Source organism: Chlamydotis macqueenii, chromosome 23 (assembly GCF_036417535.1).
Source record: "Chlamydotis macqueenii isolate bChlMac1 chromosome 23, bChlMac1.mat, whole genome shotgun sequence".
Taxonomy (NCBI): domain Eukaryota; kingdom Metazoa; phylum Chordata; class Aves; order Otidiformes; family Otididae; genus Chlamydotis; species Chlamydotis macqueenii.
This window is the reverse complement of record NC_141578.1, coordinates 2,473,015-2,498,175: the sequence shown is the minus strand read 5'-3', so window position 1 is coordinate 2,498,175 and position 25,161 is coordinate 2,473,015. Positions and strand designations below refer to the sequence as shown.

Sequence of the window (25,161 nt, the reverse complement as noted above, 5' to 3'; positions counted from 1 at the left end):
TGACCCCGCCTCCTTATAAAAGAGGAGAACAAGGTCCATTTTCCTAAATATTGACAATCCTATCCAGTGGCTTGGGCAACGTCTGCCATCACTTCAGGCTGTTGCCAGATGCATGGGATTTCAGTGAGGTAGGAGAGAAGCCAGGAGACCACAGAGTACTCCACTGCTAAATCTCTGAAGGTCTGCCCCTTGAACCGCACCATGAACACGCAGAAACCTTGTAGATCAAAGATCTGCTTGAAGGCAGCTACTTCCCCCTGCTTTCACGGTAGGAGGACACAGGCTTCTCAGCATGCTAAGTGACAGAGGGACTCACGGAGAGCACCTCAGGGGACTGAAGCTAGTGACCAGATTTTCTGCCCCTTTGGAGTACTGAGAGAGATGGCTGGGCAATGTCTTCTCCCATCCATAGCTAGGGGCTGCTCTTTCTGTAGGAAATGTCCCAGCCTTGTGATGGCTTCCAGGAGAGCATCATCTCTCTGCCAGTCACGTGCACTTTGCAGATCTCAAGCCAGATGCACATCTGGATCTGGTGGTTATGTGCTTGGCCTCAGCCAAGACCACACCACTGCAGATTTCACCTTCAGACCCTTCTGCCTGAGCAGCCACAATCTCATTGCGTTACTCCAGTGTGGCTTCAACCTATTTTTCTCTAGATCTGTGGACTGCTCCTGTTAATTCACATTAGAGTGCATCCGGGGAAACGTGTTGCTTATAGTTTGGGAAGAGGAGCTTTGGGGGTGACAGACAGGGTTCATTGCTCCCCACTTTTACGGGCAGCTTTTAGACACCTTGAGTTTGTGTGAGACACATCGATCCTGCTGTGCCTAGAGGTACGTCCTGGGGATATTGCTTAGGTCTATCTTGGACAAGTATCGCAGGGTGCCCTTCATGCAGATCCACACATTGTAGCATTAAAAACTTCCCTTTTGGCCTAAGACCATGCACTTCTACAGAGTCCTGCAAGTGCCTTCACCACAGCTGGACAGTCTTCTGGGACTGTGCTGCAGGGACATCCGTGACTCCACATTTCAGAGCACCAGCACCTCAGCCTGCATCCCACCGGCCAGAGCAATTATGCCGAAGATAAATTCCTTTGATCTTTAAAGCTTATATCATCCCTGAACGAAAACACTGTGGTAACCATCTCCTAGCACTGCTAAAGAGCATGGCAGACAGTCCTACTGGAGTACCCAGAGCATGGTGTGTGTCACATCATTTTTTGTTAAGGAAGATCAGCTAATCAGTGAATAATCAAAGGTTGTTCATGAAAGAAGGCGACATCAAAGCAAATAATTTAAGGAACCCCTCGAGGGCCAGAGTAGTTGTAAGGTCTGAGGCTGAATCACATGAGCTCAGTTTCCATGAACTGTGTCTCAGTTTTCCTGCAGGTACAAGTTAGAAATGCTTACAATACGTGTTTAGAAGTAGTTGGGGAAGGGGGGGATGTTAAATCACACTAATTATAGCCATGATGGCTTTGGTGCAGTGCCATTGGAAAGCATAGGTAATTTCAACACCTCATGCAAGAGGCCTCAAAAGACATTGCTTCATGGCTAAACGGGGGCGATACCAGAACAGAATTTCCATTCCAGGAGCAGTGGAGTAGTTCACTCTATTGTCAGCATTTCAGACCACAGTCACACAAAATTATTTGAGAGCAAAAGGTTTCCTGCTTTCGTTTGATAGCTTGCAGAGAGGACAGACAGGCCAGTCACTAGGGAAAGAGGAACACGGGAGCTCTGGGATAGGAGAGAGATCGCTTGTCCCAGTTCACCCATGCAGTGCGGTCTCATTAACTCAAAGGCATGAAATGGACAGTTCCTGCTGGTCCTACATCCCAAGCCCGGGTGAAGCTGTAGCACCCCATTTCCTCTCCTGCCTTTCTGATTTCTTTTAGAGTTCGAAGGGCTTTGGGATCTGAATTACGTTCTCTATGCATTTCTAGAATGCCTGCTATGGTATGATCCCCATCTTTGAAGTGGTTTCTCCGGTGCAAATGGCTTACATGCTTAGATATGAGTGACCCAACACTTGTTTGACTCCTCTGGATGCTAGTCACTGAAAATGGAGAGCTATTTTGGAAAGACAGAGTCATTGACAGAGCTGAGAAAGGTTGGAGGAGTCCCTAATCCATTTAGTCCATGAATTCCTAGTCCTTCTGCCAGATGTTGCTGGAGAAAAAAAAATCCAACAAGGTTCAAATACTGTGGCTTCCTTTTAAAATTAACTAAATGTGGCTGGCTGAAGTAACCACCATCAAACACTTGACGAGATAGCTTCCCTGATTACTCTGACAGGAAGCATTTCCACTCTTGCATGCATTGGGGATGTACATAACACAAGAAACCTCACTAAGAGGAAAAGCATGAGCTTGGGAAAACACAGCAACAAGTCAATAACATCTTTACATGAGTAATAAGTCAAATATTTACTCCCACAACACTTCAGGCAAGAATCCTGTGCCTCAGCTTTCACACAAGCATGGACAGCCTGCGGAGAAACATCTCGTACTTTTGTGGCTAGCAAAATCACTGAGCCCAGGACTGTGCTCAGGAAGTTCATTTCCAGCCCGTGGAGGAACTTGTTCTTCCTTCCCACCATCTGTCCTTCCACCATCCCCTCCATGCTGTCCTCGTGCCATGGCCAGTCCGAGAACTCCACCACACCAAGCCAGCTGTGATGTCCACTGCTCTAGAGGACCTGGTGTGGGCCCCCCATGGGACATTGTGCTGGGGAGTTAGCAGTAAACACAGTCCTCAAGCTGAGTCATTGGCACCATATTTGCCTCACTGTTGATTAGCTGGCAGACCACTACCAGGGTTTGCACTGTGGGTCTCCTCTTTCCAGCTCTCTGAGTGCAGATGTGTTTCACTCGGGTACTGCAGGACTGCAAAACACCAGAGCATCCAAACACCCCAAACACCAGTGAGTTTTAAATAAAATGACCTAAAATGTTCTCCTTGCAATAGCCTTGGAAATCAGGGCTGGATTTTTCTTCACTGCCCCAAGAGATTGTGGGCAGAGCCACTTCCCTCAGACCTGTCCATGACCAGGAGCCCCAGAGGTGCAAGAGAGTGAGGGAGTGGAGCAGAGCATTTAAAGAAAAGTCATACAAGATGGAGCTCTGAGGCTGTCCAGGTGATGGGATAATGGTATTTCTCTGATGCTTTTTGGAAGATTTCTTCTGAAATGAGTGTATTTTTTTTTTCCCTCTTCAGGGTATGGATCAAGGGGGAGGAAAGAAGAGGTCAAAACACCTTTGGCCTCCCCATTACCACCAGCCACATACTCATGTGCTGCTGGGTGTGATGGGTGCTGAGGGGCTGCTCATCCCTGCAACCCCTGCTCGCCCAGGGGTGTGGGGCAGGCAGCTGTCCCCATCATGCCTAGGAAAGGGCTGGGCACCCAAAATACAGGTCAGTGAGGTCTGAAAAAGTGCCTCCTGCAGCGAGCAAGGAGTATTCCCTACACTGCCAGCAGAAGGCAACTTAAGGAATTTCAAGGAGATCTTGGATGTTTCAGATCTGTGTTTTGTTTCATTGCCTTTTCATTTTATGTTATTTTTCGTTATTTTTACATTGTTTCACAACATGTCAAAACCTCAGACTGATTCATTACAACATAAACAGGAGACACTTTGATGTAGGAAAAAAAAGATGTTTTAATGGGTGCTAAGTAGCAACTGCCCTTAGGGATTTAAAAATAAAAATAGAAGCAGAACAAAATAATATTTTAACCCTTCTATTGTATCACAGAATCATCCAAATAAAGAACGCAGTGTTGTGTTCCAGATTTTCCAGTTTAGAGCAGGGTTGTCTCATAGGATGGACTCCTTCTTCCATGGCTCGCTCACTCCTCAAAAGCAGCTGTCTACCCATGCACTGGAAAAGCTCCTCGTGGTGTCTGGCATGACCAGCAGTCACAAAAAGATGCTTTTGGGCCCAACGATGTACTGTCCTACCCCAGCGCCACGGCGGTCCCTGTTCACTCTCCAAAACATGTGAGGTACTGTCGTAGTTCAGCCCTGCTCGGGACCAGACTACGCAGTCTCTCTCTCACTGCTCCCACCCTCCGAGAGAACAGGGAGAGAGAATATAAGAAAAAAGCTCGAGGTTTGAGATAAGGACGGGGGAGATCCTTAAAGTTACCATTACGGGCAAAACAGACTCGACTTGGGGAAAACTATTTGTTTATTATTAAAAACAAAGCAGGATAATGAGAAAGAGAACAAGACAACTTCCCTCCACCCCTCACTCTTCCCAGGCTTAACTTTATATTCAGTTATCTCTACCTCCTTCCCCTGTTGAGCAGCACAGGGGGGAAGAGGGAATGGGGGTTACGGTCAGTTCATTACACATCACTTTATGCTGCTGCTTTGTCTTCGGAGGAGGAACTCCTCACATTCCTCCCCTCCTCCAGCGTGGGGTCCCACCCACGGGCCAAAGTCCTTCGTGAAACTGCTCCAGCGTGGGCCTCCACGGGCTGCAGGGGCACAGCCGGCTCACCATGGCCATCACCACAGGCTGCAGGAGAATTTCAGCCATGAGCAGCATTACTGTTCCTCCTCCTTCTTCACTGGCCTTGGCATCTGCAGCTATTCCTCTCACAGAAATCCTTCACAACCGGCTGGCAGACGCCTCTCGGGTTCTCTTCACATCTCATCTCCTCTCCACTTCTTGCAGCCGGGCTGGGCCAAGTCGGGCCCTGTTGGCCACCCAGCGGGAGGCCAGAGGGTGAGGCCTGCAAGGCCCACGAGGCTCGCGCCTCCCCCTCTCTGCCCTTGCTCAACTGCTTCACATCTTCTCTTTTTTTTTTTTCTGTTTTCCCCTTCTCAAATACGTTATCGCAGAGGTGTTATCAGGGAACATTCTGCTACCAATTGGCTCGGCCTTGGCCAGCAGCGGGTCCGCCCTAGGCCCGGCCGAGTCCACTGAACAAAGGGGAAACAATTTCTAGCAGCTTCTTACAGAAGCTACCACAATAGACCCCCTCACTAAACAAAACCAGGACAGACACTAATACTCCTTGTGCTGCTAGGAAATGTCCTGACTTGCAAGTGTCTGACTCTGGTTACTCCTCTTCATCCCTTTGCAGGCAGAGGCTGGCTGTTACAAGATGCTGATGCCGAAATGGGGTTTGCAGGGGGATTCTCTCACTGGAATACCTTCCCTCTTAGCAGAGAGGGGACACAGAGCCTGGCACTGGGGTTTATTCTGTGCAAACCACAGCATGACTGATCGAAGACTTCTCTCTTTCTTCCCCACTAGAGATCTGAGCATGAACAACATTAGCCGGCTGCAGCCCAGCACGCTCCGTCACCTGCGGTTCCTGGAGGAGCTGTAAGTATGGAGCGGCCGCGCCAGGCAGAGCATGATCAGGGCGGTGGTGGGGACACTGGAGAGGGCCCTGTGTCTCCGGTAGCAACCCCCAGTTTTGTCACTGGGGCTGCAGGCTGAGATGGAAGGAGGCTGTGTGCTGGGAGAGGGTTTATTTGCTACTCTAGCTGTAGGATTTGGTTGAGGATATTACCTTTAAGCTGAGATGGTGCATGTGCCAAAAGTTAAAATAAAAGAGAAGCCAATCCATTATGCAAAAGTCAACACTGTACCCTGGAGCAGAGCCAGCAAACAGCTTCATTCACCCTTCTGCATACCCGTCCCCCTCACAGCCTCCCACAGTCCAGAGACACCTTAGCTCCCAGGCACTGTGCAGCTCAGATGGCAATGAGCCTGGGCGACTGAAGTCCAAAAAATTTGCCCCAGAGGCTGAGGTGTCCTGCCATGCATCAGTGTGTACCGCGGTCTGAGCAGGCACACTCAGGCACAGCAGTAATCGCAATCCCTGGGGATCGGCATGTGGCTGTGTGTCAGTGAAGGAGTGGCCCCACTTCTGAAAGTGTGAAAATTAACCACCAGCGTTAGAAACCACTGGAATCCCTTGGGAGCCCCAAAAATGGGAGCCTGGGGGGCAGAAGAATGAGGCTGGCCATTTGTGCTTGGGTAAATTGCACCTGTATGGTCTTATTCCACTTGACCATGAGAAATACCTCCAGGTGTTATTCTCATGCTGTTGCTCTGTTGGAAAACGCAGTTTCTGCAAAATGCTATTATTACATCGCATGAAATACTAATATTAACCCTGCATTTGATATATGTGTTGTAAACTTCTTGTATCTATAATACTTAATGAGCAACTTGATCCAGTTGGAGATGTCCCTGCTCCTTGCAGGGGGGTTGGACTAGATGACCTTTAAAGGTCCCTTCCAACCCAAACAATTCTATTCTATTCTATTCTATTCTATTCTATTCTATTCTAAATACTACAGTTTAATCTGTCTAAATGAAACACTTTTCCTTTACTGAATCATTTCTTGCAGCGACCGCCACACACGACACACACACGACATTTCAAAAACTGTAATTTCCAAAATGTCAGAATTTCCTACAGAAAAGATGTTTTCACTGCCTTGAAAGGAGGCATTTTCCTCTCCTAGATGTACCATCCCACATGCTTTGCAGTGGAGCGACCCTGAATCATCAGCATCCAGTACTACAGTGTAATGCCAGCGATGCGCACAGGTTGTGGTGCTGACCTGCCTCACCCCTTGCTGACATGGGCACTGTGTGACTGTGTGCAGTGCTCGGGCACCACTGTCATGAGCAGAAAGTCCTGTCTGTGCTTTTAGGAAAGAGTTTGCAGATGACTGCACATACTTATGTAGACACACGTATGCAAAGACAAACTTGCTTCTCTGAACATTCAGTCTTTGTTAAAGAGACTAGACCAGATATTGATGTTCGTTACACCCATTACAGGTCAAATCTGATAATTATCAAATCATACTATAGGCTTTTAACTTCAAACAGTCTTCCAACTCATCTTCATCTGTGTACAGCTTCTTTTCATTAGGCTTGTAAGGACCCCAGCTACCCAAACTCCCCTCCCCATTAGGCATCTACAGACTGAGCAGGAGTCACTTTTGATCCTTCCTTAGCTCTAGAGCTAGAGCTACCCACAGAAGGTGTTTTTGGAGACCTTGCATCCATCTCGTAGCCTTTCTCTTTCCATTTTTTCAACATCTGTGTTGAAGCATAGACACCCAAACCATTCAACAGGAGCAGCACAGCTTTTCACACAGAGACCAACTCTTGTCTTGCAGCAAGCAATCATGTCCTGATTATACGTCATGTACAAACAGAACAGTGTCAACCAGCAATGAGTAAATATTCATAGGCTCCAAAAGAGCCAGCTTCCCACAGCCAAAAATAATCACAAATTAAACAGATGAAGAGGAAAAATTTAAACAGGAAAATCTGAAAAATTATTGGAAATTGTTAGAGAACATTTTACTAGACTTTCAAAATGCCAGAAGTCCTCATTTGGAAAGCAAAGGTATTTTGACTAGGAAAAAACATCACAGTTAGGAGAAGTGGAAACTGCAGCATTATATATCTATGCATACCCAGGTTCATGCTTGAATTTGATAGCAATAATACAGTAATCCTATCTATGGAAATCAATAAATTTATATGAAATGAAGCAAGAAAGGATTTTTATATATTAGCAGAAATCTAAAGTGATTCTTTCAACAACAGCATCTAGACAGGGGCAGTATGTGTATATACATTATTCATACAGCTGTGATCTACCAGTAATACAACTTGCCTGGCTTTCCTCTACTCCTTTTACTTATTTCTTTACCAAAGTTTCATCCCAAAACATTACATGAGGATCATCACTGATGATCTGATGTTCTGGGGCTTTTGTCAACCCAAAAGAGTTCCTTGACCTGAAACAAAAAAAAAAAAGTTTCATTTTCAGGTTACTTCTTAACCTTTACTCTTTTACTTTGGGCCAAACTTCAAAAGAAAATGGTATTTCAATTAGTATTTACTTTATTGCAAAGATTACTTAAATAAGACACTTGAACATTCTGAAAAGAAATCACAGGTTCCTCAGCCAAAAATATTTGCCAAATTCAACACAGACTTTCAAATCTCCTTTTCAGGTCCTCTGGAAACTCTTACATGTTAGGGAAGTTTTTACTTAGGTCTAAGAGAAACATCCCAGAAACTCTTGATACCCTTGGCCCTTGACCACCTGTGAATGTGATCTGTATCCCCCATCTTCTTCGACAGTCAGAGAAAGTCCATGTTCGTCTTCCTCCTCCACGAGCTCTTTATAGTTCCTGTCTCCTGCTCTGCTGCTGCCAATCTTCTCTTGTTAGATCTAGTCCCAGTAGCCCAGGGTCACAGCAGCTTGGAGAAGAGTTGATGTTTCACACCTTTTATGATTTCTCTTCTTTCTATGCCTCTATTATAGCACTGTCTCGTGCTCCCCATGAAGGTGGAGTTTCATGAAATTCAGAGATCAGCTGGACTCAAGGCTCAGCTTGTGAGTGGAACTGGGGTTGAGCTGAGGAACAGGAATAATGGGAAGGGAAAAGAAAGCTGCAAAAAGGGGTAGATGGAGTGTGTGTGTCCCATGGACACTGAGGACAAATGTGCCACGCTGCACACCCTTCAAGCTGCTGTGGAGCACTGCACAGCCGGGTTGCTGGACCTTTCTGCATTGGCTCAGCTCCCCTCCAGAGACCAAACGGCTGTGTCCCACAAAGGATCAGAGACAGTGCCGTGGTTAGGGCACAAATGAGCGCACCAGGACCACTCCAGCTCAAACTGCTCGCTCACAGTAAAAGCGATCTTCCCTGCCAGTGCCTCTATCTACCCATCCATCCAGTGATGAGAACAGGCCTCTGAGGTGTGCCGGGACCTGTTAGTCATTAGTTTTTACTGCAAGTCGCTCAGGAAGGTGTTCTGGATGCAACCAGCACTCATGATCAGAACCTGCCAAGAGACCAGATTCTCCAGTCTCAGCTGGCTTTGAAGAGGCAATGCCACCGAGGACTTCTCTCCAACAGCTCTCCATCAGTCTGTGCTCTCCTCTGTCAGCACCAGCCTCCAGCTCCAGCAGGAAAACAGCACGGAGACAGGACAGGCTTTGCCGGGAGCCGGCACAGTCCCAGCCCAGGCACTCACCAGTCCTTCCCTTCAAAGAAAGCTTCCAGTGATAGAGGTGTTTAGACCCAGGCCTCACACAGGCAGGGAGTAGCCTGGAGTTTAGTGTGTCTCCTCTTTGTTTCTTTCTTTTTTATTTTTTTCTACTTTTTCTTTCATTCTTTCTTTTTGGCAGCAGGAAGATTGTTTAAAGTTGCTAATAAATTCCAGTTAATGAAGCCTGAAAAGCCAGAGCTGGGAGCCAAGAGAAACAAGAGCAATCAGTACAGAAGGAATAGAAAGAGGATCTTGAAAGCCAGCCTGGGAATAATAACATGTTGAAATGTGTTTGCCGGCAAGGGCTTTGTTACCGTGCTTTGAATCCAAACACAAGCGCTTGGTGCCAAGAAGAGAAACTGCAGCCAAAGGCAGGTGTTCATTGCCATTCACCTCTTGCTTCAGGGCACAGCGGCAAGATCAGACCCCTTCCCAGCCACTGGCTCTTTCACCTGCCTCTTCTCGGGCCCCGAGGGCAGAGGGACTCACCGTCACGGGGAGTGCCGTGCCTCCGCATCGATGTGGGCACCGCAGGCTCAGGACCTACACTGTGGCCTCCCCTTGCAGGCTGTTCCCTTTCCCGGGCAGCTCTTGCAAGTCGAGGGACTGGAGGCCAAGAAACAGCATAAAAGAAAAAACAAAATAAAATGCAAGTGTGTATGCTGGGAATGTGAACACAGCAGCCCTCTCCTCCTCCTGTGCACCAAGGAAGAAGCCTCCTTCCCACTCCTCTTCCCATGCAGATGTAAGGACGGGCGGAGCTGTCACGGGCTGTGGAGCACCAGCACTGCTGCAGTGTGCCCCTGCCCAGTGTTGGAGCACCCACCAGCACTCACATCAGCTCCCAGACACCTGAGACATCCATCCTTGGGGCTACTGTCCAGTACAAGGTCTCACTCCAAGGCAACCTCTTTCTTGTGAGAGGCAGCACTGCAGTGTTGCTGGCTTTGGGGCATGGCTCTTTCTGGAGTGATAGCTCTGCTGTGGTGCTGACATTTCTGAGCAATGTTCAAGTGTGCTGGCACTGTGGTGAAAAGCCTTTCCTGGAGCAGTGCGGTAACATGTCTGGAGTAGGGTACTCCCAGGAAAGCAGCTTTGGTGGGTTTCCACGACAAAGCAAGCTCCAGAGGTCTCTGGCAGAGAGTTAAATGCTTGTAGGGCCATGGCCTTGCTTTGTTGTGTTGAGATTTGGAGGCAGCATCACCGCTCCCTTGGTAGCCACCTTGCCTGACACAGCTCTCCATTTCCAGGCTGTAGGTGAGGAGCTGCAGCTCCTCTGAATGTCTGGGCACTGTGGCTCCCCCAGAATGCTGCCTAGATGCTGTGTCTGAGAAGGTATGAGGATGCTGCAATGGAGCACGCTGCTGTGGCTTTTCTGCAACTTGTTAGCAACGAGGGAGCTAGCCCTGGTTCATCCAGGACTTTCTGCCCTCCTGCTTGATATTGATCCCTGGCAGAGGAGAGCACTGGTTGTCGATTCAGTGGGTGGGCAACAGCAGAGAGAGGGTTAAAGAATAACTCTTCTGATTAAGCCTTCCAAAGGTGCAATCAGGCATGGTGCAAAGACAGATGTTGGCCAAGGTACGGGTGGGGACACGTGAGGAGGGCTTCTAGGGGGTTCTCCATCTCGCACATTTTAAAATGAAGCAAAGATATTGAAGGAGCCGAAGTCAAATTCAAAATGTGAAAATTTAGAGATTTCAACTCTTTTTCTACTCCAGTTAGGCTGAGGATAGTGTTCAGCATTTGAAAAATCCTTGCAAGTGAGGATAGTTGGCCCAAATTTTCCTGAAAACTGCCATCCAAATGACTCTGTTCTGGGGTACCCCTAAGTGGGGCACCCAGAGTGGAGTCAAAAGTCAAAACTGCTCTGAAGGCTTGGAGGGAACACATCTCCCCTGAAAACCTTGACAGTTTATAATACAAGGGGATGGGGTGAAGGCATTCAGTGTCATGTATTGGGTTGTTCATTAAGGAGTTGTGTCTTATTAAATCTTACTTGGCAAATGAATCCAAACTAGCTTGCATATGAACATTCGTGTGGGTTGAAAACTGGCTTGAGGACCATAAACAAAAGAAACGAATGCCATCAATCTATCGAGTTGGAACAGGCATTCGGTGGGGGCACGGAGAGTAGAGTTAGAAACAGGCCTGCATAGTCTCCTCCTCAGGGATGGATCAAGGCAATAAAGACCACGTTAGAGACATCTCCAGGTGATACCAGAGTAGGACCAGCTGCAGATTCCTGTGTGGGAAGGGAGAGTCCAAGCCTGGCTCTTTTCTCAAATGTACCATGTTTTCACTTGCATGACTTAATTGGCTTCATTCCTGTCTTGCACCAGCACAAGAACAAACTCGAGCATAACATGGAGCCCTTGGTCCTCTGTGTGCCCAGGGGATGGCATGGTCTTGGCGTGATGACACTGTTTAGATAGGAGTGCGGAGAGTTTATCTGGGCACAGATTCTCCCTTGACAGTGTTAGTGCTTGAGAAATGAACCAGGGTAGGAGATCAAAGGAGAAGGCTGACATGTTCAATAAAGATCTGGCAAGGGGATAATTCCACTGGGATATGGACACACATGTTTGTCCTGTCCTGCCAATGGGCAATGTTCCTGTCTCCTAATGTGAATGATAAGGACATCATCGTGTTGCCTGAGCGCGTGACATGAGCGATCATGCCCAACAAACAGCCCTTGGGCGTGCCATGGAAGTTGTAGCATGACCAAGAAGCCCAAGATACAGGAGGGGGTGGGACCCTGTGGTAACTGAACTGCAGCAACCATAAGGTGGTAAACCGTGAGTTTGTTCCAACTTGGAGTGTATTGGGAATGCAGATCAAAGCCTGGAGGAATGTTCCCAGAAATCACAGGAATGGGGAAGCAGGGGGAGCAGAATCTAAAATCCACTGAACACAAGAGCTTTCCAAGGCAAGCCAGCCAACTGCGGCTCCCACCCTCCCCTTCCACGGACCCCTTCTCTCCCTCTTCCATTGGTCACTTTAAATCTAGAGCTTGCTCCAACCCTATCTCACAGTATAAGCTCCAGGACAGCAGGACTTACAGCTGAATCAAGCCTGCCTATCCTAAAAAGAGACGTGAGCCAGCCTGGAGCAGAACTCGTGTGCTGTGGACCAGACATTCACTCCTGCACAAGCAGCTCCTCTTCCCTCCATGTGCTTACAGCACAAGGGAATGTCACCTCTCAATGCTTCTTGGTGGGGTTATTTACTTCAGCCTTCTCCACAGAAGGAGCAAATGAAGAGCTGTCTCAGGGGAAGTCACACTGCAGCATCACTTCAAATGTTATTTTTCACTTTTAAATAGAAAGGAAAGGACCATTTCAGCGAATTTCCTGCGGAATCTGGCTTCTGGGGATGTGTTCAAGGAGTGTTTGTCTACCAGGCTAGGAGATTTCTGGAGTGTTTGAGTGAGAGGGACAGAGGGAACCAAGCGCTGGGGAGATTGCCAAGTGACCACGGACAGAGGAAGGGTCACACTACAGGGAGCCTTTTTTGTCTTGGGTCTCTTACACAAACACACAGGAGCAAAGGACATGGAAGCAGGCATCTCTTCCCAGTGGTCACTCCTCCGGCTGGACAGGACACCCCAAAAGACCTACCCACTCCTGACCTACTCTCAGAGCCCCCTTGCCTGGGACATCTGGCTGCCACTGACAGCATCATGCAGCTGCTGCCTGGAAGGTATAGCAAACCTCCAAAGCCCACATCTCCAGACCTTGTGTGCACGTCCCAACCATGAACCCCTCTAGGAAAGCAAAACTTCAGCCTGTGTGCACAAACACAGACATCTCCCAGCTCCCAGTCTCTGCATGCATACAAGTAAGCCGAGCCCATCTTGGGCTCCAACGGCACTGGCAGTTGCCTTGGGAGGTGGACTGAGTGAAGTGGTTGCGGCTGGTGCCTCCCTTTGTGCCTGCTCCTTGGCTTGGCACGGAGCTCTGCACTGTGGGGAGAGGAGCTGGGCTGCCCTGGCAGTAAGGAGGAGGTGAAGCTAGAGACAGAAGAGCCAGAGGCCAGAGGTGAGCCAAGGACATGGCAGTCTCAGTGTGGCAGGGCCAAGGACAGAAGCAGCAGCAACAGGGCGGCATGGCTGCTTTTCCTGAGGCAGGGGGATGCTTTGTGCCTCTAGATTCATGCAGAGATGGTGTCCAGTGAAACCAGGGCATCTCCTGCAGAGTTGTTTTTCCCCTCATGTTCTGTTTTGCCCCTGATGCTGAGATGCCAAGAGCTGGCCCAGCACCTGTCCCACCAGCAAGCGAGGCTCCCTGCCACCCTGTCCTGGGGCCAGGAGCCCCAGCCTGGGCTCCATCCAAGCTCCACACTCCTCTTCTGCCAATCCTGGAGGTCCCAGATTCACCTAGGGTCCTGGCAAACACTCAAACACGCTCAGAAAACTGAACATAAAGGTGCAGAGCTGCCAGAAAACAAGCAGAGAGGCACATTTCACCATGAACATGTGCGAACTGCTGCCGACAGAGGGATGGGGGCTGACAGGAGCTGCAGGGGGATGAGGACAGACAGCCCCTCGCAGAGCGAGCGCAACCTGATAGGATGGATGGTGGGAGCAGGCTGAGGATGCCGTGCAGGAACACCTCACACCTCCCCTCTGGGCGAGCACTGCAGACTCCTGGACAGCACTCTCTCCCATGTGGAAATCAGCAATCAAAAGGAGCAATTACCCCAAATCACAGCCCCCAAGTGACAAATAGCCCAGCCTGCCAGGCAGCTTGCGTACTGCAGAGAGGCAGGTTGCAACACGCTCACACACATTAAAGAAACGACCCTGTGCTGTTTATGCTGTCGGAGGCCTAATTATGGGAGCAATTTTCTCCAGATTCCCAAGAGGAGAGACAGGGAGGGAGAGAGCTCGGGCACCCGCACATGCCTGCTTCGCCACCGGTGAGCGTGGCTCCCCAAAGCAGCTCAGATCCTCTCCATGGCCTTTGCAGAGTCCTCACTGCAATGCACTCTGCTTCCAGCCTGGATTACACTGCTCATCCTTGACACCTGTCTCCTTCCCAGACAAAACGTCCAAAAAGAAATGGGCTCCTGTCAATGCTAAATGAATGCAACAAGCTTGCCAGCATTTGTGCCCAGCCTCTTAGGCCTGGTTTGGGCTTTCTAGGAGAGTGAAGATGAGCCTGGTCACAAATGATGTTCACCGTCTCCCTTTGGGACATGCAATATTTCACTCCAAGTCAAACACACAACAAGTTTCTTATCCTGTGATTATGGAGAAGTCCAACCTTGACCTCTGACCACTTGAGGATCAGAAGGTAAAGCACAAACACAGTAGTAATTTGGAGTCTTAATCAGGTTGTTGAACCTTTTTTCATTATTTCTGACTGGTGGGCACTGGGACTTGGTCCATGTTTGTCCTCATGCAAGAAACAAGAGAAGGAGAAGATTCTCCTTGGGTCAAGCCTAGACTGAAGAGTCCTGGACTTTACTCCTGGCTCCAGCACAGGCTCCCACCATGGCCTCTCAGGACTGCTGTCCTTGTCAGTGAAAGTGATGGTAACAGTGATGCAGTTTCCAATGTCAGCGAAAAATCCAAATACCTGTTATTGCCCAGTCTGCTCTAGACCTTGCTAAAATTTGAGCACTCTGATCAGATGATACTGTACAATGGTGAATCCCACAGATTTCCTTGGATAAATTCTTTCAGCCAGTTCCAAATGTTGTCCTCTGCTCTTTTCTATGTCTCCAGTGGTCCCACTTTCCTTTGTGATGCTGCTCTTCACTTTGTCTTCCTCTCCCATCCCTTCACATTCATCGTCATCCATCAGCCTTCCCAGGCTGCATTGTCCCTATCCTCATCTTCCCTCCTATGGTTTTCTCCAGCCATAACTCGTCCAAGAATCCCTTTTAACTCCTCTGGTTTTGGAAACCATGCTCAGATGAGCTGGCTCTACCTCCATGGTGCTCCCCATCTCCAGCCCCTTCCCCGGTTGCCCTCCCAGCAGCGATACCAAACTGCCATGTGTTGAAGGAGCTGGGCCTTGGCTGTGGTCACACAGGTCAAAGCAGGGCTGGGAATGAGGGGGTGGAAGCAAATCAAGTAGCATCGAGCTTTGATGGACAGGAGAACCTGCAGGACACAGAAATAGGCCACATGCAGACAAAAGGGACAGATAAGGGTTCGTGATTTAGGGATAGTCCTCCCAGGACCATGCAAAAGCAGCAAGTAGCTCTGCCCCTGCTCCACCCTCCCTGCCAGGCATCTGGCGTGGAGCAGGGCCTGTCTCAATAGCGCCCACGAGCAGAGGTCCATCTCACAGGCAACCTGTGCTGTAACCTCTGTGAAGTGAGGTCCTCTGCGGGTATCCGGGGAATGGCTTGAGCCATGGCCTGTCACTGGATGCTGAAAACACTGGATTCGGGTCTGGCAGGAGTAATAAGCTATTATTTTCTTTGCCTGTTCCCCAAGCTGTAAGAGGGGATGACATGCCAAGGCTGCCCGAGCACACGAGCATGGCTCAGCTTGCAGGTGCTGCAGCCTCTCCAAGAGGACTGTGGCAAGATGCATGAATTGTTCAGCCTCTGCAGACAAGGAACTGTCATTACAATGATGCTGACACATTACTGGCTCTTCTTTTCTCTGCAGACGCCTCTCTGGAAACCAGATCTCTAAGATCCCAGGGGAAGCTTTCTCTGGCCTCTACAGTCTGAAGATTCTGTAAGTAACTCACTCCCTTCTGCAAGGCCACCGCAGCCCCTCGGCACTGGCCGTGCACGGGGACTTGTGGCCATCCAGAGAGGGATGGAAAGTTACCAGGCGATGTGGTGTCAGTTGTTAAACCCATACTGGCTAACACGTCCCTCGGTGAGTGTGGAGCCCTGTCCCACCCCAAGGATTGCCCGCTCCCCTGCACTGCTTCCTTCCTTAAGTTGCAGCAAAGCAGGAGCAGGTCACCTCCAGGGCACAGCCCTCTGTGCTGTGTGAAAACAGCCACAGGAGAATCTGCAGAGGTTCACATTTTGCATAAAACTCACCAAATGCCCTACTGTGGTGTCCCCCAGAGGTGGTGCCCAGACCCCAAACTGGCCCCCTTCTGCTCTGCTGCAGAGTCTTGGGGTTGAGTTGGAGCAAACTGAAAGTCCAGATACCTGCACTCTGGACAAGCTGCTGTGCTCTGCCCAGCTCAGCTGCCTCTTTGCAACCAGCCTGCCCTTTCTGCAAACCTCTGCATGGCCCAGCAGGCTCCTGCAAGGCTCTGGAATGACCTGCCTCCGGGGAAGGTGGGATCCCTGGGCAGTCCCACTTCACCTGAAGCCCAGTCTGCTCCCCGGCGATGGGGACATGTGCAGCTGGGTCCAGGAGCACTGCAGACATCAGGCCGTGCCGGGGAACTGCCAGCCCTGGTCAACTAAGGCCGCCTCATCATTGTGGGCAGCCCACTCACATTTACCCATCCAGTGCTGAAGGGCTGGGACCGCCCACCCCTGTGGGAAGGTCTGGGTGACAAAGGCTACCACCAAATTCCTCCCCTTGGTATTTTCCTACAGGCCGGAGCATCTCACTGCTCGTGGAGTTGCATGCATTTTTGCATCCGTGCGACAGTCCGGCAGGGTCTGTGCAAGTCATTGAGGTGGAAGTCCCTCTCTCTCCCTTTCAGAAACCATCTTAAAAATCTCCTGCAATAAACATTTCATCCCCAAGGGGATGTTTTGAACTCAGCCGCAATGTGAAATTGTTGTAGCCGGTCCAGTTTATACAGAGCGAGCAGGTACAAACCTGCTCCCAGGATTAGAGAGTATAGAGCTGTTTACTACGTCTTCTGAAGATGTAAAGTATGAATCCTGCCCTAAATCTCAGGGCTTAGAGATTTATCCATCCTCTGCATTAGGCAACAAATCAAAGGAACTGAGGAAAAACCGCAGCTCTCCCACCCAATTTCAACAAGAGGAACTTTCTACTCCGGGAACGCAGGAGCTTTTAAAGCCGCTTTTGATCAATTTCTATTTGTGTCAGGCCCAGGTAACTACTCATGCAGAGTAAAAGAGCAATGCCTCCCTTCCGGAGCCAGCACGGCTCCCCGCGGGTGGCAGAAGGAGAGGAGCGCACTCTCTTTGCCCCGCTGCCCATGTGCGGGCGGGCTCACGGACATGCGGGCTCATGGGCACCCGATGTGCTCCACCACAGGACAGCACCAGGAGGGACACGTTCACAGTGACCTCATTGTAAGGAGAAGCTTGAAGGATCAGAGCATTTCCAGACGGGAAACGGTTGCACAGGGAAGCTTGTGAGAGCTGAAGTTGGTGTCCTCATGCTTCAGGACAATATCTTCCTTGCTCTGAGCCGGGCTGTGCCCATTGACACAGAGTGGCTGTCATACCAACCCCTCTGGCTGCAGAGGTGCCTTAAATTTACTCTAAGCCCTCTACCTTTCCCATGGAGGCATGCAGAGGACTAGCCCAGCTCCACAGCTGGTGAAGAAAGGGTTGATGCTCACAGTGACTCACTCATCCAGTTTCTGCTTCCTAAAAGCAGGGCACTGTCAGCCCTCGTTTCACTGGGAGCATTTAACTTTCACAGACTCACAGAGTGGTTTGGGTTGGAAGGGACCTTCAAAGTCCACCCAGTCCAACCCCCCTGCAAGAAGCAGGGACATCTCCAACCAGATCAGGTTGCTCACAGCCTCATCCAACCTGGCCTTGAATGTTTCCAGGGATGGGGCATCCACCGCCTCTCTGGGCAACCTGGGCCAGTGCTCCACCACCCTCAGCGTAAAACATTTCTCCCTTATGTCCAGTCTGAATCTCCTCTCTTTTAGTTTAAAACCATTACCCCATGTCCTATCACAACAGGCCCCACTGAAGAGTTTCTCCCTGTCTTTCGTATCACCCCGCTTTAGGCACTGGAATGCCACTATAAGGTCTTCCTGATTCTGATGCTTTCCTGGCCAGGTTTGCAGGCGTGTGTTGGGCTGCCATGTGCTTTTGCTCTAGAAGATGCTCTAATTGCTTTCTGTAACAATTCCATGGGCTCCACGGGAATGGGTCATTGGTAGATGCAGTTGTGGGTCCCTGAGCACTCCAGGAACAGCAATCGTCACCCTCATTTATTTCCTTGTCACCATAAGAGTGTGGCCAGCAGTGAGGGACATGGAAAAGATAGGCCCTGGTCCCTGGGAATTTGCTGGAACAGAACTAGAAATTTTGCCAGGACAGACCTTAGGAGCACCAAACTTAATCACATTGGGAAGGGCTCCTGGCAAGGATGGGGACTCTCACTCATCCTCTGCTGAAAAAAGACTGAGGAAAAGCACAAGGTGCTGAAGAAGGCAAGTGAAGGCCATGTGTTTCCTTCAGGTTGTCATTCAGGTCCTTCAGGTCCTTGCAGCAGTGACATGGTTGGGGCTGGTGACTCCACAGCAGCTCAGTAGGGTCTGCTCCATTTCCCCAGGGACCAAGGGGGACAAGTGTCCCTCCTGACACCAGCTTGCTGAAGAGCCGTGGGCCACTCCACCTCCCCTCTGACCTCCTCAGGACAGTGGTGTGGCACAGAGTGCCTTTCACAGCAGCACCACAACATCATTTGGTAGTGCAATAAGACCACCAAAACCTCCTGTGGGGAAAGGTGATATTATTGCCATTTTACTGGCTGGAAAAACCAAGGCAGGAACTGAGCTTGGAAGCAGAGTGTCCCTTCCCAGCCCATTGAAGAGCAGCTTGCACCTTCCCTCAGAGTCTGGCTGTGGTCAGAGATGGAGCGCAGAGCCTGGAGACAGACCATGGGGCTGTTTCACTCCACTCCTTTGGCCCTGGTAATGACCAAAAATCCTCATGCCAAGCCATGTCTCAGTTGCCTCTTCCCTTGCTGCACTTCTCCACTCCCATCCAAGTCTGCTGAGGGTCAGACTCCCCCAGTGAGCCACCTGCTCCAGGATCTGCATGCAACCTGGCACTTGGAAACTGAGAAGAGCAGCTTTAACTCAGAAGACAGTAGGAGGCATTTGGGGCTAACGGGGAACTGCAGTGATTTATGGGATGCTGTCATTATGGATACTACACAAACATGGGGGGTGTAACCAGCTGTAAATTGCTGTAAACTAGTGTCCCTCGTGTAGCATACAGAAATGCGTTGGGTAACTGGGGAGCATCGGTTTGGCCCCAGCTATGCCCATGTCCCGTGGTGCTGCTGTGAAGCTCTGCTGTGCAGAGCACTGCATTTCACGGTGACAGGAGCTGCTCGCTGCACTGCTCCCCATCCAGATCAGATCCTTGCTCCTTTAGGACCAGTATAACCACTCCTGCAGTCATGTGCTTTTCCCTGCACTTTAATCTCCACCAAAACCCCACAGATCTTCAAGGAGGTATCTGTAGAGGGAATCTGAAGAGCCCACGAGGCAGGAAAGATCAGAGAAATCCTGGGATGTCAGGTATTAAAAGACAGGAACAGAGAGGAAAGTCCTGTCTCCTCACTTTAGGTAGAGGCAAAGCGTTGAGTTTATACTTAACCATTCTGACTCTGTTGAAAATTAAGAGAGGACTGAGGGAGGACAAGTCACCCTTCAGGCTTCCCTGGGGGTCCTGGGCACTGACAGCCAGCAAAGGCTCAGACAGAGGTTGCTGAGCTGGATACCGACCTGTACCCAGACCAGTCTCAGATCCCTGCTCCTTTGACTCCTAATTTTCCTTTGATCACCCTGTTGTACCCAACTCCCATCATCCTGACATTCTCAAAACACTTCCCCTCTTCACCTTCCTGGGTAACCTCCTCACTGCCCGCTCTGCATGGACACAGGCCAAGTGCAGGGACCACACAGCACCACGAGCTTCCTCGCTGCTGCACCCAGAGCCCGTTCCCGCGGGGTGCACGCTGCAAGGCTGGTGGGACCCCTCTGAGAGGAGTGTCACCCACGGGGGACATGGGGCTGGTGGCTGCTGGGAGAGGCGTGAAGCGGGCCCTGGCAAGTCCATGATCATTGGCCCTGGTTTTTCTTCCATGCTTGTAAAAGGGGGGTGTAAGCCCCCATGGTGGATCTGATGGGTGCTTTCTGCAGAAGCTTATGCAGGAGGACAGCTGTCACACAAGGACCAATACAATGTCTGGGGCTCCTCGTCCTGCATACGGGTTTGCTTCTGCTGCCAAGGTGCACTGCAGGGATAAAACACTGGGTCCTGCAGCCCAGTGAAGTAGAAGAACAAATTATTTTATTTAAAAACAGTGAGAAGGACCAGATGTGTGGTGATGAACCAAAGGAACAACAAGTCAACTGAGGTTACTTAACCTGAAGGAGAGGCGAATGAGGATGGACATAAGCCTTTAAGGACAAGCAGCTGCTGCAATAAGGAAGGAAATACATATTCTCCATCTCCGAAGACATGACTAGCAGGTTTTGGAGCAGATGGCATCAGTGATATTCAGGACAGATTGTGTCTACAGATGTGGATGCTCTGGCACAGGTTGGCTGACGTTTGACAGGTGACAGGCCTGGCCGGAATTGGGAATGGCTCCCCCCCCGAGACATGCCCCGCTGAAGCCCAGGGGTATTCAGGAGCTGACTCACACGAGGATCAGAGATCTTACCTCTGGTGACAGGGGTGTGCCCAAAGGAGACAGGCTCGTAGCTCCGGATGGCAACAATTTTCACCAGGTTAATTTTAATGCTAGAGCCTTAGAGCTAATTGCGGTCATGTGCGTGGCCACAAGTAAACTTTCGCATGCATCTTGGGCTGTCAGGGGGCCTGGTGCTTTCCTGGTCTTTCCAGAGAATTAGCTTATGTTTAAAAAAGGATGGGAAACACCCTGGGAATTCCTCCACAAACCTGCCTGTGCAGATGGTCTTCTCCCTGCCCTCGGAGTGAATCCCAGAGCTACTGGAAGGAGGACCAGATTCTTGGCTCTGCCTCCTCTGGCTGCTTCACTGCACAAAAACCACCTGGAAAGTGGCCATGAAGATAGGCCTTTGCAGAAACCAGGCAGGGGTACACCCGGGGAAGCAAGTGTGTGGAGACTTGGAAGAGAGCAAGTGGAGAGCCTGGCTGCCCCACTACCAACAAAACATCATCGCACAGGGGAGTATGCTGAGATCTTCATGCACCAAACCAAAAGCAAGGCAAGATGTGGCCTCCTCAGCTCTCCTCAGATGGATGCAGACTGATGGTGATGGATGCCCAGCAGCAGTAGCTGGTGCTCTGAGATCTTCTCAACTGACGGGAACATCCCTTTGCAAAGAGACTTTGAAGTGCACCTCTCCCAGGGGCTCTGCTTGGAAGCGTGACCAACCCACACCCTCCTCATAGAGGCTGATGCTCCTGGGTCTGTGCTTCTGTGCCGGGATCATTAGAAACCAGCTCCATAGACTGGTTGTGTCCTGTGCCAAGGTCCTTCACTTGCTAAATTAACTCCTTAGTCCATGCTCTTCCAGCCTTGGAGCTTTCCAGAGTGGCAGAATATGCTGCTTAATCAGAATTTCTGGAAAACTGGAAACTTCCCCGTCCAAGTGCCCTGGCTGCAGCTCCATCAGCCAGGAAGCATCCATCCAACTGGCCATGCAGCTAAGCTTGCGCTGCCATGGCGTCACACCACATCCCACCCTCGCACATGTACCCCTCACCAAATGTTCTGCCGCACAAGTTGGGTTGCCAGGCCTCTTACTTTCCTGGCTGAACGTGCTGCAGCAGCAGCAGCACTTACTAGCCAAGAAGGAATCCCACACCAAACTCCACAGGGAATGACTCCAAGTACAACCACAACCTGAGCCTGCCTCACCCCAAAACGTGGAGGGCAAAATGCCTGGGTGCATCCTCTTGGCTGCAGACCCCGCACCTGCAGCAGCCAGCTGGGGTGGCCCACCCCGCCGCTCCGTTCCGCAGCAAGCCTCAACCGGTCTGCGGGAGCGTGCAGACCCAGCGCTGCCCACAGCCTGCCCGCGCAGACAACGGCGTGAGTGCTGCCCAGCACCTGCCTGCACAAGCGTGCTGACCCAGTGCCGCCTTGCAGCTGCTCCCACCCACACGCTGCCCCAGTGCTGCCCATGGCTGGTCTCCATCAGCAGGTAGGCTGGAGTGAGCCTGACAAGAGTGGCCTTGCTCTGCAGATGCCACGTCTCCTGGGCAAATGGATCCTACCCAATGCCCCCCCCCAATCGTCCCACTTCTCCCCTCCCTGAGCTGCAATTGCAGCATCTTTTGTGGTCCAGGACAGGCACTGACTAGCCTGGCTTGTGACCACAGGTCAAAAAACGTCACCAAAAAAGCCGTATTGCCCCAGGATGGCAGGCTTGCAGGTGGCTTGGGACACTTCAGGAATCCCCAGACAGACCCTGCCTCTTTGACAACCCAGAGCCTATGCAGAACAAAACTAGCTTTGAGACAAGGGGAATGGTGTGGCACATCCAAGAGGCGCTCCCATGGGGAGGGAAGGGGAACGTGCAGGGGTTGGAATGTCTTTAATCCCCATGCATGAGCTCCAGGCACAGTTGCCTCAAGCAATAACAGCCCTTTGACGGTGCTGTCTGAGTCACTTCAGCCTCCCAAGATGGGGACAGTTTATCATGCACAGGCCTGTACCTCTGAGGGCTGCGAGTCTGCTGAGACTGTCTTATGCAAGGATCCTGCTGTGATGGGACCTGATCCCAGAATTTTTCTGGTCATTCAGGTATGATCTCTGACAACAAACAATCCTCCTACTTCTGAAAATAAAATATGACCTCTGAAGAGCTGCGATTTATGTGGACAGCAGGTTGTGTGTCCACGTCTGCCAGTGTCTGCAAGCTCCAGTATGGTCACCTGAACAATGCCAACCCTAGGTGACAGCGCACCATCCAGACCTGGTTTTGAGCAGTTCCTGGCCTGGATGGTCTTTATTTGTCATGTTCACCGAAGTCCTCAGCTTGTCCAGAAGGCCTGGTGCTGCATTTGATAGAGGCTCATCAACCAGTGCAGTCCTGTAGGACTTTACTCACCAAGACCACTGCTTGAAGACAGAAAATTGCACTCAGCAACTGAGAAACTGCACGAGCCAGAAGGGGCATATTGCTGCATAGGTGGTGAGATTGCTCCATGGACGCAAGGAGTCAAGCTCTGACTAAAGGTTGTCTCCAGGCTGCCATGAAGCAGCAGCTTGCAGTAGGAAAGCTGATAAAGTCCAGGAATTTTATTTTAATTGGAGCCAGGAGCTGATGGAGAGGCAGGAGCAAAGAGAGACGCTGATGGAGAAAGGCTGAGGCCAGCATGATCTGGGATCTCAGAGTTGCTGTGATCTTGTGGACTGAGGCCCACGTTCACAGACTATGTCTGTGCCTTGGATTGTCACCCTGCGGCGTACCTGGGATCCTGATGCAGATCCCTTCACCGTCCTCCGTGCACACATCCTGGAACACGGCTTCCTTTCCTGGGGGAGCATGAGTGCAGGGAGGGAACAGGACATGGCTGAGGCTTTCAGGGACGTGAAGTCAGGAGATGACAGGTTTGCAGAGTTCTTCCTTCTTTGCAGTGCTGTTCACATAAGTCATGCAGTGACCCCTCACTGCAGAGCGTATTGGCTGTCCTCAGAGCTAGCCTGGAACCCAGGACTCTTGCTGTGCTTGCTCTTCTCAGTAAGCTACAGCACTGTGCTCCTCCATCTTACACAGGAACAGCATGCCAAAAGGGGAAATCACCACTGATGCGCCCTGGGAGAAGGACATCCTGTGCAAGTGTGAATATGGGAGAGAGCTGGGAGCACCACTATTACTCTGGCCTAACAGATGCTCACGTGCAGTGGAGAGGCCCCTTTATGGTCACATCCTCCCATGGGTCCCCTGCGGCAGCACCAAACTCAGCCCGGGACCCTCTGCTGCAGGATCCCGGGCGAGACTGGACTGCAGATCACCTGCCTGCAGCCTGCAAGCTTGCTTAAGAGCCCTGGGTGACCAACATGCTGCTTTCCAACCCCTCCAGCTTTCCAACAAAAGTCCAGGACAACTTCAGAAACAAGTAGCAACATCCTCCATTTTGTGTTGGGCTTTTTTTTTTTTTTTCCTTTTTAACAAAGTTTTCTTTTTTTCTAATTATAGGATGTTGCAGAACAATCAGCTGAGTCGCATCCCTGCAGAGGCACTGAGAGATCTCCCAAACCTCCAATCTCTGTAAGTCATTAAAAATCAATGCTTTGAGCTGCACAATCCTTTGGGGGCCTCAGGCTTCCCAGCACTTGAGTCATTAGTTCTTTTGTCAAGGATGTTCTGTCCCTTCTTCCTTTTCTTTTCCAATTAAAGCAAAGATTACTGTCACTTAGCATAGAAGGGAGGACGATTTTCATGGAAGGAACACTATTTTGGTAAAGGATGTTGAAATTACAGCTCCCCATGTGTGAGTCGTGATGAAAAGGCCACCAGTGCCAATGCACATTTCAAGGAATGCTGGAAAATATCCACCCAGAAGGGGCTCTGTCCTCTCCACTGTGAACCACAGTGGGGAAGGGACCTGCCAGGAGCGCAGAGGACACTTTGGTCTGTCAACATGCGAGCTGTGCTGTTTTACCCAGACAGAGGGTAGTGGTGTCAGGGTAGGAATGCTTTAAAACTGTTATTGATTCTGAGGCTGATTGTGGTTTTCCTTTAAAGTACCCACAGCAGGTTTGTGCGACTGTACTCACTAAAAATGACATGGCACTGAAATATTTGCAGTTTTCCTGGGAAGGGACAAACATCAGATCCTGGTGGTGCCACTGAGTTTAGGGCAGGTCTGTTTGGGAACTGCCCAGCTGGCATAAGCAGCGCTGCTGGAGCTTGTGAAAGCATTCTGAATTGGGCTGAACCACTGAAAAACTAAGCTTACTCCTAAGCCTTAACTTCAGTCCTAGTCTTTCTGTGTCTTTTTATCATGGCAATGTTGGCTGGAAATGGTTTCTGGGGGTCTCCAGTCCTGCATCATCCTGCTTGGAGCAGGACTGCCACCCATACTGGGTAGGACAGCTGCAGCTTTGTCTGTCCAAGCCTTCAAACCCAAGCACGGGGCTTCCCCCCTCGCTGGTGACCTGGTCTGGGGCTGTCACTCCTAGGGAAGAAACTTTTGCTGAGGTCCAACCTAAAACTCCTGGACCCCAATTTGTAGTCATGACTCTTTGTTTGATCACTTGGAACTGCCCAGA

General features: G+C 50.4%; 1 protein-coding gene across 1 annotated transcript in view; it reads left to right on the top strand.

Annotated features, from left to right (window-relative positions):
- LGR6 (leucine rich repeat containing G protein-coupled receptor 6) overlaps nt 1-25,161 on the top strand; it is a 138,159-nt gene that overhangs the window by 45,617 nt on the left and 67,381 nt on the right. Inside the window, exons 2-4 of the mRNA XM_086765586.1 lie at nt 5,271-5,342; nt 15,685-15,756; nt 24,086-24,157. Coding sequence (XP_086621712.1) covers nt 5,271-5,342; nt 15,685-15,756; nt 24,086-24,157 — 216 coding nt within the window. The remainder of the gene's footprint in view (nt 1-5,270; nt 5,343-15,684; nt 15,757-24,085; nt 24,158-25,161) is intronic.